Source organism: Labrus mixtus, chromosome 8, assembly GCF_963584025.1.
Source record: "Labrus mixtus chromosome 8, fLabMix1.1, whole genome shotgun sequence".
Classification (NCBI taxonomy): Eukaryota; Metazoa; Chordata; class Actinopteri; order Labriformes; family Labridae; genus Labrus; species Labrus mixtus.
This window is the reverse complement of record NC_083619.1, coordinates 16,684,751-16,700,856: the sequence shown is the minus strand read 5'-3', so window position 1 is coordinate 16,700,856 and position 16,106 is coordinate 16,684,751. Positions and strand designations below refer to the sequence as shown.

At 44.0% G+C, this 16,106-nt stretch overlaps 1 protein-coding gene across 3 annotated transcripts in view; it reads right to left on the bottom strand.

Moving 5' to 3' along the window:
• Positions 1–16,106, bottom strand: part of kmt2cb (lysine (K)-specific methyltransferase 2Cb) — a 67,544-nt gene that overhangs the window by 10,230 nt on the left and 41,208 nt on the right. For 2 of the 3 annotated variants that reach the window (XM_061044732.1, XM_061044731.1), the window contains exons 27-44: positions 15,318–15,510; positions 13,418–13,510; positions 13,083–13,130; positions 11,312–11,452; positions 11,164–11,196; positions 10,791–10,940; positions 10,557–10,698; positions 10,211–10,446; positions 9,936–10,009; positions 8,331–8,528; positions 6,174–8,102; positions 5,093–5,406; positions 3,386–4,941; positions 3,174–3,285; positions 3,011–3,077; positions 2,825–2,885; positions 2,462–2,694; positions 109–1,917 (exon numbers count right to left, since the gene is read on the bottom strand). In XM_061044732.1, the coding sequence (XP_060900715.1) occupies positions 109–1,917; positions 2,462–2,694; positions 2,825–2,885; positions 3,011–3,077; positions 3,174–3,285; positions 3,386–4,941; positions 5,093–5,406; positions 6,174–8,102; positions 8,331–8,528; positions 9,936–10,009; positions 10,211–10,446; positions 10,557–10,698; positions 10,791–10,940; positions 11,164–11,196; positions 11,312–11,452; positions 13,083–13,130; positions 13,418–13,510; positions 15,318–15,510 (7,389 nt within the window). The remainder of the gene's footprint in view (positions 1–108; positions 1,918–2,461; positions 2,695–2,824; positions 2,886–3,010; positions 3,078–3,173; positions 3,286–3,385; positions 4,942–5,092; positions 5,407–6,173; positions 8,103–8,330; positions 8,529–9,935; positions 10,010–10,210; positions 10,447–10,556; positions 10,699–10,790; positions 10,941–11,163; positions 11,197–11,311; positions 11,453–13,082; positions 13,131–13,417; positions 13,511–15,317; positions 15,511–16,106) is intronic. The other variant, XM_061044733.1, reaches the window with a different exon arrangement.

Genomic DNA, 16,106 nt, shown 5'->3' with positions numbered 1-16,106 from the left:
CAATTTAACTATGACATGCCTCCCCTATGAATCACTAAGCCTGTTTATGACTCACTATGTTGATCACCCCCTCCACACTCTAACTGTATGACTAACAAAAACACTGACCCCATTGCTGTCCATGGAGCTTTGCCTCAGCAAAGATTTGCAGTCTGTGGCCTCCTCTTCCTCCGAGCGCATGCTCTCCTCTGACCTCTGCTGGGACAGTCCATGTGGAGGTGTGCTCTTGTTTTTCAGAAGGTGTTTTAGTAGTTCATTGCCTGCTTCCCCCTTATTTGGACTTTGCCCTGCAGCAAAGGGAGACATGCTCCCTTTATTACCCTCCTCCTTCACAGAGTTCATTCCAGATACAATGTTTCCTTCTCTGGGCCCGTGACACTCACTGACATCCGTCTGCTCCAGCTTGATGTTGTTGAGGATCCTATCATGTTCCTGAGCCTGAGCTCTAGCTGAGTCTGAGGACAAGCTATGTTGTCCACACTGACCTCCAGAAAGTTGCCTTTCCAGCTCAGAGTGACTGGGGGTGGAAGATCCCAGCAACGGGGACCTTGACAAGTCCTGGTCACCAAAGAGATGGGTGTTTCTGGTTGGGGTTGACGAGGTGTCTGAGACACATGGTGTTAGAGGGGCTGTGAGGTCTGAGTGTGGAGTTGAAGGTGTCTTAACCGAATCTGCATCGTCATCTTTCTTCTTTTTGCGATTCCGCTTTTTCTTTCCTTTCTCGTCTGGGATGATGTTGGAGTAAAGTTGAATTAGAGACTGGCCAGAGCCGGGGAAGTTAGATGGTAGAGGTGTGGCTGAATCACCTCCGAATGGAGGACCCTCACCTGGCATCGGAAGCATCATTCCAGGTCCACTGAACTGACGAGGTCTGGGATGACCCTGGAAATTAGGTGCCTGTAGAGTGAGATTATCAGGTCCAAAACCAGGCCCCATGTCGCGGGGCATCATTCCATTGCCCATCATTGCCCTCCTTTCTCCTTGCATAAAGGCTCCGGGTGTTGAGCCCATACTGGGCATCATGCCCTGGTGCTGGGGGAACATCGTCCCGGGTTGTTGTTGTTGCAGAGGTGGCCTCTGGGGCTGCATGAAGTCCTGTGGCAGCTCCGAGTTAAAAAATGGCATCTGAGTGAGAGGTGCCATGTTCCCATCTTGGCCCATCATCCCTTGCTGTTCCATTTCCATTCGGTGTTTCAGGGCTCTCTGTCGTTCAACTTCCTGCATCAGCTGCACCCGCTGTCTCTCCTGCTGCTCCCGAAGTCGCTCCCTCCTCTCCCGCTCCTGGAAGCCTTCACTGAATGGGTTGTTGTCGTCAAAATTCATACCCCCTCCTTGCATGGGTTTACCACCACCTGATGGAGCGGCTTGTGCCTGGGGATCCACAGGCATTTGTGGGTGTTGAGGTATGTTACCCATCGTCATCTGATGAGGTTGACCAGGATTTGCTACAGGTACCCGCGGGGGCATTATAGGTGGAAGCCCTTGTCCGGCCATGGGCATGGGAGCACCAGGATGCCAGCCGGGTGGTGGGTTGGGCAAACACTGAGGTGCATTTGGCTGACCAGGATGAAGAGGCATCTGCATCATGGGGTTCATAGGTGGTTGGCCCATTGGAGGTCCACTGGAGACCATAGGAGGTCCACTGGAGACCATAGGAGGTCCACTGGAGACCATAGGAGGTCCATTGGGGCCCATTGGAGGTCCACTGGGGACCATTGGAGGTCCAGTGGGGCCCATTGGAGGTCCACTGGGGCCCATTGATGGTCCACTTGGGGCCATTGGAGGTCCACTGGGCACCATACCAGCAGGACCTGCCATTGGGTGCATCCCAGGCAGTATGGGTGTCATATTGTTTTGCTGCTGTTTCACTCTGTACTCCTCTATAAGTTCAGCATGCTCCTTCTGCTGCTTGCGGATCTAAACAAAAAAACAAGACATAATCACAAAAAATGTAACTGAGTTTCTCTATGACAATAACAAGGAAACTGTGAGTTGCTTGCAAGGAGTTTTATCACATTTTCTACGGGAAACTTACAAGGACACGAGTTTACCCAAGGGAGGAAATGAATGAGCTTTCTTTCAAACATTTTAGTTTTAAGCAGAAAATGGAAAGTGAAGAGGATCTTTTTTTCCTCACACACCTTTTGTAGGAAGTCAAAGCAGCAGTTGACAGGTGCAGACATAAGCTTGTGTTTTGAATTCTTAAGTTTTCTTTGGATTTAAAAAAAAAAGTTTGCTTGAAAAATATAAATAAGGAAATCTTTCAATGCTCATGCTTTACTGACTATAGCTGTTAAAGAGTTACTATCAAAACTAACCATGCCTGCACTTAAAGTATCAGTATAAGACCCTAACACCACTGCTCATTAGACCAATGTAAGGGCTCTGCTTTAGGCAATCACTGAGAATAGAAGGGTTGAAATGGAATTCATTGGTGGAGCTTGACAGGTCCAACATTTACCTGCTCCAGTTGTTTCTGCACTACACCCTGCTGCTCTGTGACATGTTTGAGCTGCTCAGCGTCCTCCTCAGGGAACTCTCTCCCCGCTTTCTTAGCTGTTCTCTGTTTGGCAGACAGGGCTTTCTTAGACTTCCTATGAGCTCCAATCTTCTCTTCCAAAAACTTCTGCTGCATTTGAAGTAGTTGCTGAGTCTCCTGGAGCCACTCCTCGTACTGAGCCCTCTGAGCATTGTCTGTGAGACGAAAAAGGCTCTTTTGTTAGCAAACTTGACAGCATGAAAAACAAACATCTTACCATTTCAAGGCTTAACAGAACTCTGAGTTGAAAAAGTTTAAGATGCTTGAACATTTTTTGAAACTTACTGACAAATCCTGGTCCAAAGTTTGGTGGATTCGGTCTTGCAACTTGTGTCAATTTGCCATCCTGAAAGCAAAGATGACAAATATGTTATTATACATATTTATATTGACAACTTGGATTTATTTATTTTTTAAACGTGGATATTTAATAATACTGTGCAAGATTAAGCAGAATAATAATGTGATTACCTGTCCAACAACTTGTGGTGGAAGTGGTGTGCTTTCAGGAGAAGGTGGTACAGGGACAGCAGGAAATCTGAAATATAAAATACCATGAACCATTTGGTCAATGAATCATACTCAGTTATAGGGTTTCATATCTTTATAATAGCAAGCAATCCTAGCTTTTTACCTGTTCATGACCATTGGATTCATTCCCATGTTGTTCTGAACCATGACTTTGTTGATGCCTTTCAAAGCAACCATCTTGGCTTTCATTATGGGATCGGTGATGGCATCAAAATCTGAAAATGACAAATAATGCAATCTCAGAAATACGCACTTTTAATTTGAATCTAAATATTTATTAAACACTAAAAAGATTTTGTGGGCTAAATAGTTTACCAATGTTTGGGAAGAAGGAGTCGCTGGAGCGTTGTCGTATCATGGCTTGCATCTGCCTCTGCTGTTGTTGCTCCTGCCTTTCCTGGTCCAGGAGGTCTTGCAGTAGGAGTGGCTGCTCCTCTAGCAGAAGAGGCCGATGTTGCAGGCTGTGCTGGCCCAACGCCTGGTTCAGTGCAGCCTGCTGAGCCAGGCTCAGACCGCTCTGGTCAATTCCAGCAAGCCCCATCTGGTGGTCTGCCTCAAAGTCGGCCATAGAGGCTTCTCCTGTAGAGGTAGCGTCAGGTATGGTTTGAGTTATTGTAAGTCCAGCTGTATGCTGAGTGTCTGTGACTTGGTTCTGCTGGGGCATGAGGTTACCTCCTGGATTGACAGATTCCATGATTGTATTTAATGACTGCTCTTCAGGCTGCTGCTTAATGAGTAAACTAGACAGGACCGGGGTGGAGTCAGACAGAACTCCCTGCTGGTTGGAGGTTTGCTGGTCAACGACCTCAGGGGGGTTCTGACAGTCCTTGACCTCTAGTTTTATTTCCTTGCCGTGTGCGAAAGAGGCAGAGTCCTGACTCCCAGAGGCTTCCAGCTTGATTTCAGCTGAAGACTGCTCACCTGAGGCCTCTGACTTTGCCAGTACAGATGCAGAACTCGATGAAGCCTCAGTTACTGTGCTTGAAGTTTTACTGATATCTGCAGTGTCATTATGGTCATCCATAGGATCACTGAGATCCAGCTCCTCATTAAACAGGTCTTTCTTGATGTCATCTAGGTCAGGGTCTGTATAGGCAATAATGTCGAATTTCCCTGATGTTAAGAAGTCATCAAGGTGTAGGTCATTTGTCTCTAGATCTAGGTCTTTTCCGTCTTCAGGATCCAAATTAAGGTTCTCCAAGTCTGCATCCACCAAGTCTTTCACCTCCACATCCTCAAGATCTTTCACTGCTGATTCCTCTGCATCAAGTTTTTCCTCCACACCTTCAGAGACTGCCTCAGTCTGCCCAGCAGAGGGTGCAGACAGGATCATAGATGCTGTCATGTTTTGGCTGTCACTGGAAGCAGGCTGGCTCATGGATCTCATAAAAGATTGTTTGAGCGAGTTGTTATCTGGCATTTGGACTTGCTGATGAAGATTGTCCATGCTGGTAGATAGATGTAAATGTCCGCTTTGGCCGGCCATGGCATCAACCATCCTGAGCCCCTGATTTATAGGAAACCTGGAATCAGATCCTCCTGCGAAGCCTGGTAGCCGCTGACCCTGAAAGTTGGGATCTATGTTGCCACCTTGCATAGCACCCGGGGGAAATGGCATACGTGGCCTATTTTCTGCTACTCTGTGTCGTAATTCAATGAAAGGCTGGCCCATGATGTTGTGTTGCTGCACAGGCATACCACGTGGTGGAAAGTGCTGGGGCATCCCCATAGGGTTGCCTCCCATACTCTTTGCCATTTCAGCTGACATGGACCGTCTCATTTGAGGAGGGACATCCTGCATTGGGTGGTGCCCCCGGGGGAAGAACTCTTGGGCCCCATGAGGTCCTAGAACCCCTGGTGGAAATGCAAACCTGAAAAATGACGCAAGTATTAAACTTTTTTCTTTTTATTAAAATAAAAAGAAAAGCCAATTTTGGATTTGTGTAGCACAGTATTGTTCATTACAGAATATTTGAAACCTAAAGACATGGTTAAAAAAAACAACCAAAAAACCCCACAAACCTTGGCCCCTGATGTCTCAAATTAGGGTCTCCGGGATGTGGACCCCTGGGGATTTGTCCTTCATTAGGGAAAGGGACACGCTGATCTCCTGGAAAAGGTCCAGGAAACCTCATTGGTCCTCTCATGGGTACTTGTCCAGGGTAAGGGGGGGGAGGCCGGTTAAACATTTCCCCTGGTTGCCCAGGGGCCTCTTGGGGCCAGGGTCGTGGTGTTCCTGGAGGAATGTTGCCAACAGGCTCCTGAGGGCCCCTCTCCTGACGAATAGCGCTCCTCTGCTGCTGCTGCTTGAGGATTAGTTCTCTTATTCGTTGTCGCTACAAAACACAAGAATTTCAATGTGAATTTTAGCTTCTGAGCAAGACGGTCAATTAATTTTGGCCTAATTAAACTTCACAGCTAATGAGAAACAATTAATGTCCCAGGTCCTTTTTTTCCAATGACCACCATTTCATACTTTCAATGCAGAAGATCCACACAAAGTTTAGTTTTTAATTAATTCCTGTATAAAACATGGTATGAAATAAAACAATCAATCGCAATTTAATAAAGGTAAGAAAATGAGATTCTCACAGAATTATAATTGCCCTTTACATTTTGAATTGAAATAAATATCCAGATAAATATGATGATTTTCTTCTATTTAAAGAAATAAAAAATAGTGTCAGCAAAATATTGGAAATTATCTTATTAATATTACATTGAAGTTAGCTGGAGGGGAGTTTCCCTGTCTGTTTGATTGAGAGCAGCTTTTAGATTTGTTATATTTTTTTGATCTAAATAACATATTAACGTTGCTGAGACAAAAAAAGATAAAAGATTAAAATATGTTTTTTTTTTATAGTTTATTTCCTTTTCTGAGTATAATGGTCAATTGCACTGTTAAAACAGAGTTTCTGGTCCCTCTTTGATGTAACAATAATAGTTGACTTGGTGAATATAAAAGTAACAACAATGATGGCAAAACCTTGAGTATGACTTGGATTGTTAAAAGAAAAAAAACACTCAAAAGCATTTTCAATCATAAGACATTATTCAAACACCAGGGAAATGAGCTTAATGTAGAACAGTGATATTCCGTTACCTGTCTGAGTCTTTCTTCGCTATCAGCGAGCGCAACACCCTGAGCCTCAGAGGAAGCACCAGGTATTTGTAGGTCTTGAGGGACAGTTCCATTATTCCCCACACCTGACTGATCTTTCATTTCCCTTTGTTCAAAGGGGTCATGGCTAGGTGTCTGACTAGGTCTTCTGGAGGGTGACTGAGTGAATCCATCTTCCGACACACCAGAGTGTTTTGGTGTTTGGCAGCCCGGATGAGGGAAGTTCTCTTGAAGTCTGCTTTGAGGAGGGGAGAATGGATCCTGGCCTCCCATTGGTCCAAGCCTTTGACCTTGTCTGCTGAGTCCATCAGGACCTGGCCGTGGGGTCCCTGGAGGCTGAGCATAGGGGTCATTAAGCAATGGTCTGGGGGCCCCAGGCTGTGAAAACATGTCACTACTCCCTGGTCTTGTAGTCCCAGGTGTACTTGTAAACGGCTCTATCTGCCCCCTCTGGCTGCCCGGTGACTTGGAGAACCTCTCTCCCACAGAGGGCCTTGGAGTACCTGGTGGTTGAGCATAAGGGTCCACTGAGTGGGAAGGTGACATCCTCTGTCCAAGGTGTGACTGATGACTGAACTGGTTCATTCCACTAGGACGAGGAGTTGAAGGAGCCTGCGAGTAAGGGTCTGAGGATGGACTAGGGACATTCGAGGGCTGACCATAGTTGTCATGAGGACGTGGCGTTCCTGGAGGCCGTGCATAGGGCTCAAAAAATGGGCGAGGTTGACTGCCTGGTTCAATGAAGGATCGTTGGTTGCCGGTTGACTGTGAGAAAGGGCCAATAGCTGGCTTGCTGGGACCAGAAGGCTGGGCAAAAGGGTCATATGTGAAGTGGTCCGGCCTTGGAGTAGAAGGTGCATGAGCATAAGGATTTCTTGACATTTGGTTCATAGGTACTGGCTGCGCAAATGATTGCCCCTGAGGGTGATGCTGGCCCATTCTGGGAGGACTTGTGAAGTTGTCGTTCCCTGATGGTCTCGGGGTATGCGGAGGCTGAGTATAGGGGTCGTTCTGGTGATTCTGGATGAACCTGTCAGACTGATGTGGACCTGGTCGGTTGAAGGGATCCTGAGCCTGAGAAGGGGGCATTGGTGTTTTGAACAACGGGAGCGAGCCTGACTCATTACTTCCTGGGATCGGGGCTAGTAAAGGCCTCGAGTAAGGGTCAGACAAGATCATCCTGTTCTGGGCCATGCGCTGATAGGCCTCGTTTCTTATCATGGGCCTTGAGTATGGATCTCTGCCGGGAGAACCCATCGGGGGCCTTCCCTGAGCTGCCTGACTGGCCCGGGGTGGTCCCATGGGTTTCAGAAAAGGGTCCATTTCTCCAGTAGGCCGTGGCGTGTCAGGAGGTTTTGCGTATGGGTCATTACTCATCGAAGTTGGAGAGCCAAAAGATTCATGAGCAGGAGAGGGCCTCCCTCTGTCCTGCTGCTCCATCAAGGAGGTGGGTGATTTTCCAGATTCTGGAGGCATTCTACGACATGTATTTGGCCCAAGACTTGGGGGTCTTGGGGTTCCAACCATTTTGGCATATGGGTCCCATGGAGAAGAGGGTCTTGAACCAGAAGAACCTGGTGAGAATACCTGTGGTGACTGAGGTTGAGAGGATGGACCAGATGGAGGGGGAGGAGGGGGTCGTAAGAACACATCCTCTGGAGCACATGAAGTTGGCGTCCCTGGGAGCTGTGGCCTTGCAAAGCCCTCTTTAGAATTGACTTGCTGCATGGGGGACAAGCTGCCATTACTGGGCTGTGAAGCTGGGCTCTGGTTGCCACTGTTGTTTCCATCTCCATCAGATTGGCTGTTGCCTTGTTGTTGCTGCTGTTGCTGAAGTTGCTCATTCTTAACTTGCTCCAGTTTCTGAGTGGCTTCAATTTTGGCTTGCTGTTTGCTCTTCTGCCTCATTTGCTGTTGAGAGAGCACAGTGAAAAGAGGGGTTAGACATCCACAGGGGTGCAAAGTATATCAGTCTCATGCCAAAAATAAACTGGACCTACTAACCACCAATGTCATCAGGGTTAATGTGGAGGATAGTGCAGATGTTTAGGGAGCTTTACTAAACCACCACTTCTTAGCTGTCTTAATATTAAGTGGACCTGCCGCTGCATTCCCTGACTTCATTGCATACACTCTTACCTGTCTAAACTTCCACTCTTGTTCATGCTCTGACTCTTTTGGTTTCAAAGGGTCTTTAAACAGCAGTTCTGTGTCTAGTGGTATGTTGGGATCAAACACCTCAGGGGGCTGTTGCTGTGGATGGTGCCTCTTCACCGTCTCATTCGACATCTGGACTTTGTTGATACGCAGGGCTGCTCGGTTATCTCTTGCCTTTTGCTAAACAGCAAATCAATGACAATCGCAAAAAGAGAACAAAACAGGCATCAGTAATTAATGTACACAAGATTGCAGAAAGAAAACAGCTTAAATGAAACCCTCATTCTCTGTACTTAATGTGATACTAAGGAATTGTTAATCATAATTGGTGTGTATGTCATTGAATTCTGTCTCATAGCAGAGGGGTTTCAGTATTGTGAAGCTGGTTTACGTCAAAAGCCATCCAGAATCAACAGAGAGTTTCTTGTTGTGAACTTTTCTTCTCTCTCTCTCTCTCTCTCTCTGAATATATTCATTTTGTGTGGAAGTCTTCAACCCTGAGACTAAGGTAGTTTCCTGGCCTACAACAGGGGTGTGGCTGGAAAAGAACTTATCGGACCAATAAACAAAATATGGCATTTGTACTTGGCTTTAAAGGCCCTGACACACCAATCAGACGGCAAAGAATTAGTGGCGATGAATGCCGACTGTGGCGTCGCCTCACAACGCCTTTGTCTTGGTCAAAAACATGCAGTTGAACATATCGCAAACACTACAGTCGATGGCTAACCACCACATACGTTCTGCGCATTGGAGAGAGGAAATAAGGAAAACTGCCAGCAGGCAGTGGTAGTGCATTGTTATGATACGAGAAGACCATTTTTCACACCACTGCCGCGCACCACTCTAGGTGCTTGTCTAGAATGTCTGATAAAATGTTGGAAATGGCACACAAATAAGGACAAACCGCACTAATTGGGTGAAAGCATGGATACTACAGCGGGAGGCTAAAGAGGCTTTCCCGAACCTGTGTCGAGAGCTGGAGATAAATGAAACCTCCGAACATCCTCTCACTAACCACGTCAAACGAAAATCGGCCGAAAAAAGGCAGACGGGTAGCGACGGAGCCAGACACATCGCAAAAACTAGGGCGACGATCTCCTTGGTGTGTCAGGGCTTTTTTTTTTTTTTTTGGGGGGGGGGGGGTCTTTAATAAATTGAATTACCAAAATAAACATATGCAGCATAGTGCCTGGCAATGACTTAGTTAGATATCAAATGGAAAAAAAAACATGAGTAGGAAATGTTCCCAGTAAACAAATGACTAAAAACCTGCTGAAAACTATGAATCAGAGTTCATTGTATTAAAACTAGTCTTTGAGACAGGCCTCTGCGAGATATAATTACTCCTAATGAACATAATTACTTAGACCATAGTGAGTTCTAACACTGAGCGTTGCTTCCTATGTTAATTAGTTCATCTGTGAATGGCCGAATTTCAATTTGCACTGGCAAGAGGAAAGAGGACAGATGCGATAATAGAGCCTGCCTTCTGCATACTAATCTACCAGTGACACTGGTAGAGAATGTTTGATAGTTTGAAGGGTTTAAGCCTTAAAAATAGTTGTAAAATATTGGTGATCTTACCACATATGGGGCCCTGTCTTGGGAACTAGCTTTCCTCCAAAGTTTTGCAATTTGCTTTACCCTTGTAGACCAGTCTGTTGAAAGAATGAGGGAAAGAGTTGTCATGCCAACAGTTTAATGGCGCATACAAGGTATTTCTGCACAGTTTGAATGACACAGTGAAGTGAGTACAACTAAAAAATATCCAGAGAAAAGGTAGAAATGACAAGAATGATGACTGTTAAAAATTAACAAAGGGGAAAAAAGATTAACAAGATTTGAAATTTTTTACCAACCTGGGTATTCTTCTTTAAGGTTTGGAAAATTGACATTGGTATAAAGGACAGGCGCGACAGTGGCCAGCTCTCCAAGAGTCTCCTCCTTCTCCCACTTGAGTGTACTCCTTTGGGCATTTGACATGGCTTCAGTCTCCCCCTCAGGCAGAGATCCAGGGGGTGTAGGGCCAGAAACATGGGCAGGTGAGGTCCATTGACCTACTGCCTCTCTAGGCATCTGATTAAACTTTCTATCTCTGTAAGAACAAAGGAAAACGGATGATCTTTAAGCATTTTAGTTTTACCAGTTTTGGTATTGCATTCAAATGTTTGACAGTTTAAGAAACAGAGGCATTGCATTGCATACCTTTGATTGTCAGTGAAAGGCATGCGGTTAAGGGGGGAGAAATTCTCTGGGATGCAGGGACCTGCTCCTGTATTTGTGGGGAAGCGTTGGTTTGGTCCCATCATACCATTAATCATTGGCATCCTTGGAAACATGGGATTCCCTGCACACAAATTCAGAGGTTATTCGGTGCATAGATTACAAAGGAAGTACATAAAGTCAAATGTTCTCTGACAACGATGGTAGGTGATGTACCTGCATTGGGGTGAGAAATACTAGTGCCAGCTGTGGCAGGGTGGTGCCCCGGACCCCGAGTGTGAGGCACCTGTGGAGGGGGAGGTGGGTGGCTTGTGCTGGGGCTCAGCACTGCTGTGAAGAGATCCTCCACATCTTTGCCCTCCAGCTCTGCAACACAGTGAAAGAGTACAATACTGTATGCTCATACAAAACCCAAATTAAGGTCAGTTTACTTTATGTTACTAACATTTATAAAAACTTGGTAAAAATGTCAAACAAAGACCAAGTGCTATTAAAAAAACAAAAACAAGGAAATCAAACCCCATTTATAAGTGTCAGACAATGATGGATGGAGACATATAGTTGTGCAAGAAAGGTTGAAACTACAAACCTGGAATTTTGTAAAGTTTGCTTAGAATTGATTCTGAAAAACACAAGTCAGAGAAAACACATTTATTATTACTTTCATCCTGTATAAATGTTTCAAATAAAGTATAAAATAACTGTTGGTGTCTGGATGTTCAGTCCCTCAAACTAACCATCAGTGACCATCTTGTCCAGCTCTGGGCTGAGAATGCCGTCCAGGGGCTCCTCTGGGAGGGTTCGAGGTGTCCTCCGGCCAGCCTGAGAGTGGGGCGCAACCGGGGAACCATCTGTCAGGCTCCCAATGTCCAGACCAGCTGTGGAAACACACACAGACATACAAAAACAAATCATAACATGCACACATGCACGCACGCACAACACACAAACACAAAGCAACCAACAAAAGAGCCGACCAAGAACACGATCATAAATATAAACATGAGGTGAGAAGGTGTTTATTGTCTTAACAGCCTGTGGAATGCAATCAGAACAGAACAGTATATGATTACAGCTCCTTAGGGTTCCTGTGTTGTTTAATTAAGAGACGGACAGGCATTCTAACTTTCACTTCAGGTACACAAACACTTGAATGTTTATGTATTCTAATACTGCATATGCTACTCTTTTGTACTCAATATCTTTCAAATTCTTTAAAAGCTAATGGCGGTTTCAAGGCTTCATTTTGAAGTGTTGATAGAATCCTTTTAGAAACTAGGTGACCCCACTGCTTGGAGATTAAATAAAATGTATGCTTCTCACAGAACTATGAGTGCGACTTTTTTGTTACTGTTGTCTTTACTTTCCAATTCATTCATACTTTTTTTTGAAGACAAGACTAAAGATTGGTTTCGACCTTAAAGAGCCCATATTATGCCCTTTTTGGGGTTCGTATATTTAATCTATGTATCTACTTTTGTACGTTCACAATAGATAAAGTCCGAAAAAAGTGTCTGTTTTCATGTACTGCTCCTCCTTGCTCCCTCTCTGCTCTGAGTCCGTCAGCTGCACTCTGTTGAGCCCCCACTGTTAGACCCCACGTGGGCCAAGTCTGCTCTGATTGGTCTGCCGATCCGCTCCGTCGTTATTGGTCAGTTGCTCAGCACGCTTCTCAGAAATTTCAACATGAGCAGCAGGGCTTGCCACAACGAGCCAATGGGCTTAGATCAGTGATCTCACACTGACAATGACGCTGCACTGACAAATTTTTATCGAGGGGGGCTAGAACCGAGCGTTACATGCGGCTAATGCTACAGCTAACAGGAGGACATAGGAGAAGCTGCGTTTCCGCGGACTTTGAATTTTTGCACATAGATGTGCCTAAATATGCACAGGACACTTGTAAACACACTAAAGGGCATATAAAAACAGAAAAAGCATAATATGGGACCTTTAAGTTTACAATCTGTATGCGATAAAAAGCCCATAAGGCATTTTACATCAACACAGTGAGCTTTGACAGGAATGAAGGCTGTGTTTGCTGCAGTGTTTTTTGTTTTTCAGTCACAGGAGTGAGAACAAACAACCTTCAGAGTCTTTAGGAACTAAGAGGACATTCACTAAGGATTCCTTTCCTTTAAATGACTTGATTCTTTACCACTCACTTCTTGAATACCTGGATGTCCTTGACAGTTTGTTTCTTTGCCATCTTGATAACATCTTTGATTAGGCAGCTGTGATTATCTCACTTATTTTTTTTCGAGGGAATAAAGTGTGAAAAAGACTAAGAGGCTCACAAACAAGGGCTGATACACCATATGCATTCATGTGAGTACTGTGGAATAGGTTAGATAAGCACTAAGCAAGTAATGAGCGTTAAAACCATCTCAACTAGATGACAAAAGCTAAGTATGAGCAGCTTATACATGCACACTCATACAGAGACACACACTGTTAGAGAGGAAGAATGCACTGAAGCAGGGGGTTAGTAGGCCATAGCACCCTTACCAAAAGAAGGAGGTGAGCTGTCAACCTGGAAGGGGCAAAAATCAAGACCTACAAGAACCCAGAACCAGATAAAATGAGTGAAAAAACAGTGAAGACAGCACAAGCACAACACGGTTTAGACAATGCAAAACAAAAACAAAAGGTCAAATCAAAGATGGCTTCAAAGTATTGTTGAAGAATGTGCTTTTAAAACATAATCACTGAAATGGTGAGAAGCAAACATTTAACTTGCTGTCTATTTATTGAGCCACCAGGAAAAGGCTTTTTAAACCCACAGCTAGGTGTCTATTAGAAACTTCTTGCCACTGTGACTGCTTGTGAGATACAAAACGCACCAGAGTCACTGCCCGGCTTTCCCAGCATTCCCAAGATGTCTGCATCAGTGTTCAGAACATCAGATAGATCAACTAATGGTTCCTCAGACGTCTCTGTAGATGGAGGGAAAAAAAAGATAGAAACAAAAAAAGGAAGAAAACCAAACTGTCAAAATCATAATTGATGGGGATGTTGGAGGAACATGAACATGGGATTTGGAACCATTTGTTTCAAAGCTACTTTTGGTCATTTGTCTGGAGAAGTATTTCAAAAAGAGACTGTAACACTGATACATCAACACACTTCAAATCTAGGCAGATTATTGAGTCACTGACGATTTATTAAGATGTAGCCTTTGATTATGAAAAGCCTGAAGTATTCTGCGCTTTGTGTCGCTTATTTGAGTCAAAAGAAAGAATTCAAATTCAGGCTCTCATAAAAAAGGCTAAATGGCACAGTCGATATTTGCTGCATCCAATCTTCCTTAAGAATGTTCCACTTTATGTTCAATACTAACAGAACAAAAAAAGAAAAGGCATTTGATTTGAAAAAAAAAACCCTACAACTTTGAAGGTCACAGCGAGTTCACTTCTTTTCGAACTTTTAAAAAATAACATTTATTTCCAATTGGAAAAGCCCCTAAAATTGACTCTTTTTATGAATCTTTTATTTATTTGAGATGATTCAGCTTCATTCTACTGCAGTGTATCTGCTGCAAAAGTAAGGAGTAATCAGTGCACTCATAATGGTTTTCTGTAGTTCATACACGGAACCTATTAGTAACAGCTCAAGGTCAAGATTCATCGATTGTGAGTCTGTGATTTAGGCGATTTCTACGGATTTTTTCATTACTTATTTAAATTGTTGTTAATAGTCCCTCCTCTTGAAATATCACTGGAACAAGTCCTATAAACTGCATGCCACTGATTTTTCCCAGAAATGGTAAAGATTCCCACACTGCTGACAATTTCTTTCACATTTCACAAAGAAATCAAACCAGAGTTAACAGGAAACATCTTCTTCTGCTGATAGAAAAACCTCTTCTGTAAATCAGCAGTTAGGTACACTATCTTGCCAACATTAAATTGTTGCAACCCCAACGATTAACTCCAGATATGACATCGGTGCATTGACAGATATTTGTCAAAGGGGTCGATAATGGCTGATACCAATATTCAACCAAAGCATCTCTGATTCTAGTTTTTTTTTTTCACTTTTTACCAATCATAGATGATGGTGAGTGATGTGTTGACAAACATCTATCGCTGTGCCAAATATCTAGAAATCTGCTTAATTGAGTCCAGATGGTACGTTTAATATTTAAAAATCATAGAAATTAAACACCAAAGAAGTGTGAATGAAGCTGGGTTTCTTTCTTAGGTTTAACTCTGCAACATCATCAACATGTTAAATCAAAGTAAGAGTGCAACAAATGTTTAGAGAAAGAGTTCGGGGAGCAGGAAATAGAGAGTGAGAGGGCAGTCAAGAGAGAAGTAGCTTGCAGAGAGAACAGAAAAAGAAAACTTTCTTCTTGTGTGCAGAATATCATATTAATTTATAACGCTTCTATGTAGCAGTATTGTAAATGGCGCTGCATTACCACAAATATGTCTGTAAACACAACTGGCCAGAGATTAACCTTTGACTCTGTCTTTATCTTGGATTAATGGCTGAAAAGGGATTCTGACATGTGTTCTGATGATGTACATGTTTGTACAAAACAGAGAGAATGTATGAGATAAACTATATTGCAATGCGTCAAAATAAAAATGAATGATACCCCGGTTTGTCAGGCCTTTCTTACACTTACACGGTTTCTCTGAAAGTGCTTATCTGTACCATGTAGTCCAAGGCATTTCTTTAAATCAATGAATAATTACATCCATTGTCCTGAAGATCTGAAGTATTGTATGTACGTACGTGCTGCTGGTGATCTGTTGGGGAGCGCTGATGTTGAAGCGCTGAGCAGAGGATCTGATGAGTGGTCCAGGAAGCTGGTAGTGGGATGCCTTCTCTCTACTTGGTTTTGCCCTTCTTCCATTAAACCTGACTCGACCCCCTGCTGCCTGCTCTGCTTGCTTTTGTCCAGTAGATCCTTTCCAAAGAAAGCCTCCTGAAGATGACGACACAAAGAACTTGTAAATCTCTGGGATGACCTTTTTTTTCCCCCCTCCAGGACCTGTCAGCTTACCTTTCTTTACATCATTTCCATTGAAGTCCCATGAAACGTGACAGAGGTGAAACAGAGCAGCTTTGAGACCAACTGTCATTGCAGCTGACCTCACTTTTCTCAGCACCAACCTCCCACAACCACTTATTCCCACAAGTCATCTACTATCATCAACGACATGCAACTGCAGCTCCCTGTTGCACCAAGACATTAAAAGCTCACCGTGTTGCTATTTCAATAATTAATGAAATGTGCTTCACTGTGTTGAACCTTTAGGTTATACTGAAAATCCCTTTACTGTGATGAGATAAAGAGCAGCACTGACAGCTGTGGGCGGCTAAATGTACATCATAGGTCCATGTTTTTGCCAACAGAAGGTGACACTGAGATACCAGCTGGAGACAAGGGACCTTGAAGTCATCTCTGGTTACGCTCTTGTATGTCAATTCACAACCCAGACAGAAAGCATTTAAAGAGCGTGATCACAGACGAGTATCCTCCACAGTGACATCCTGTAGGCTGTATCTTTTTCAAAAAGC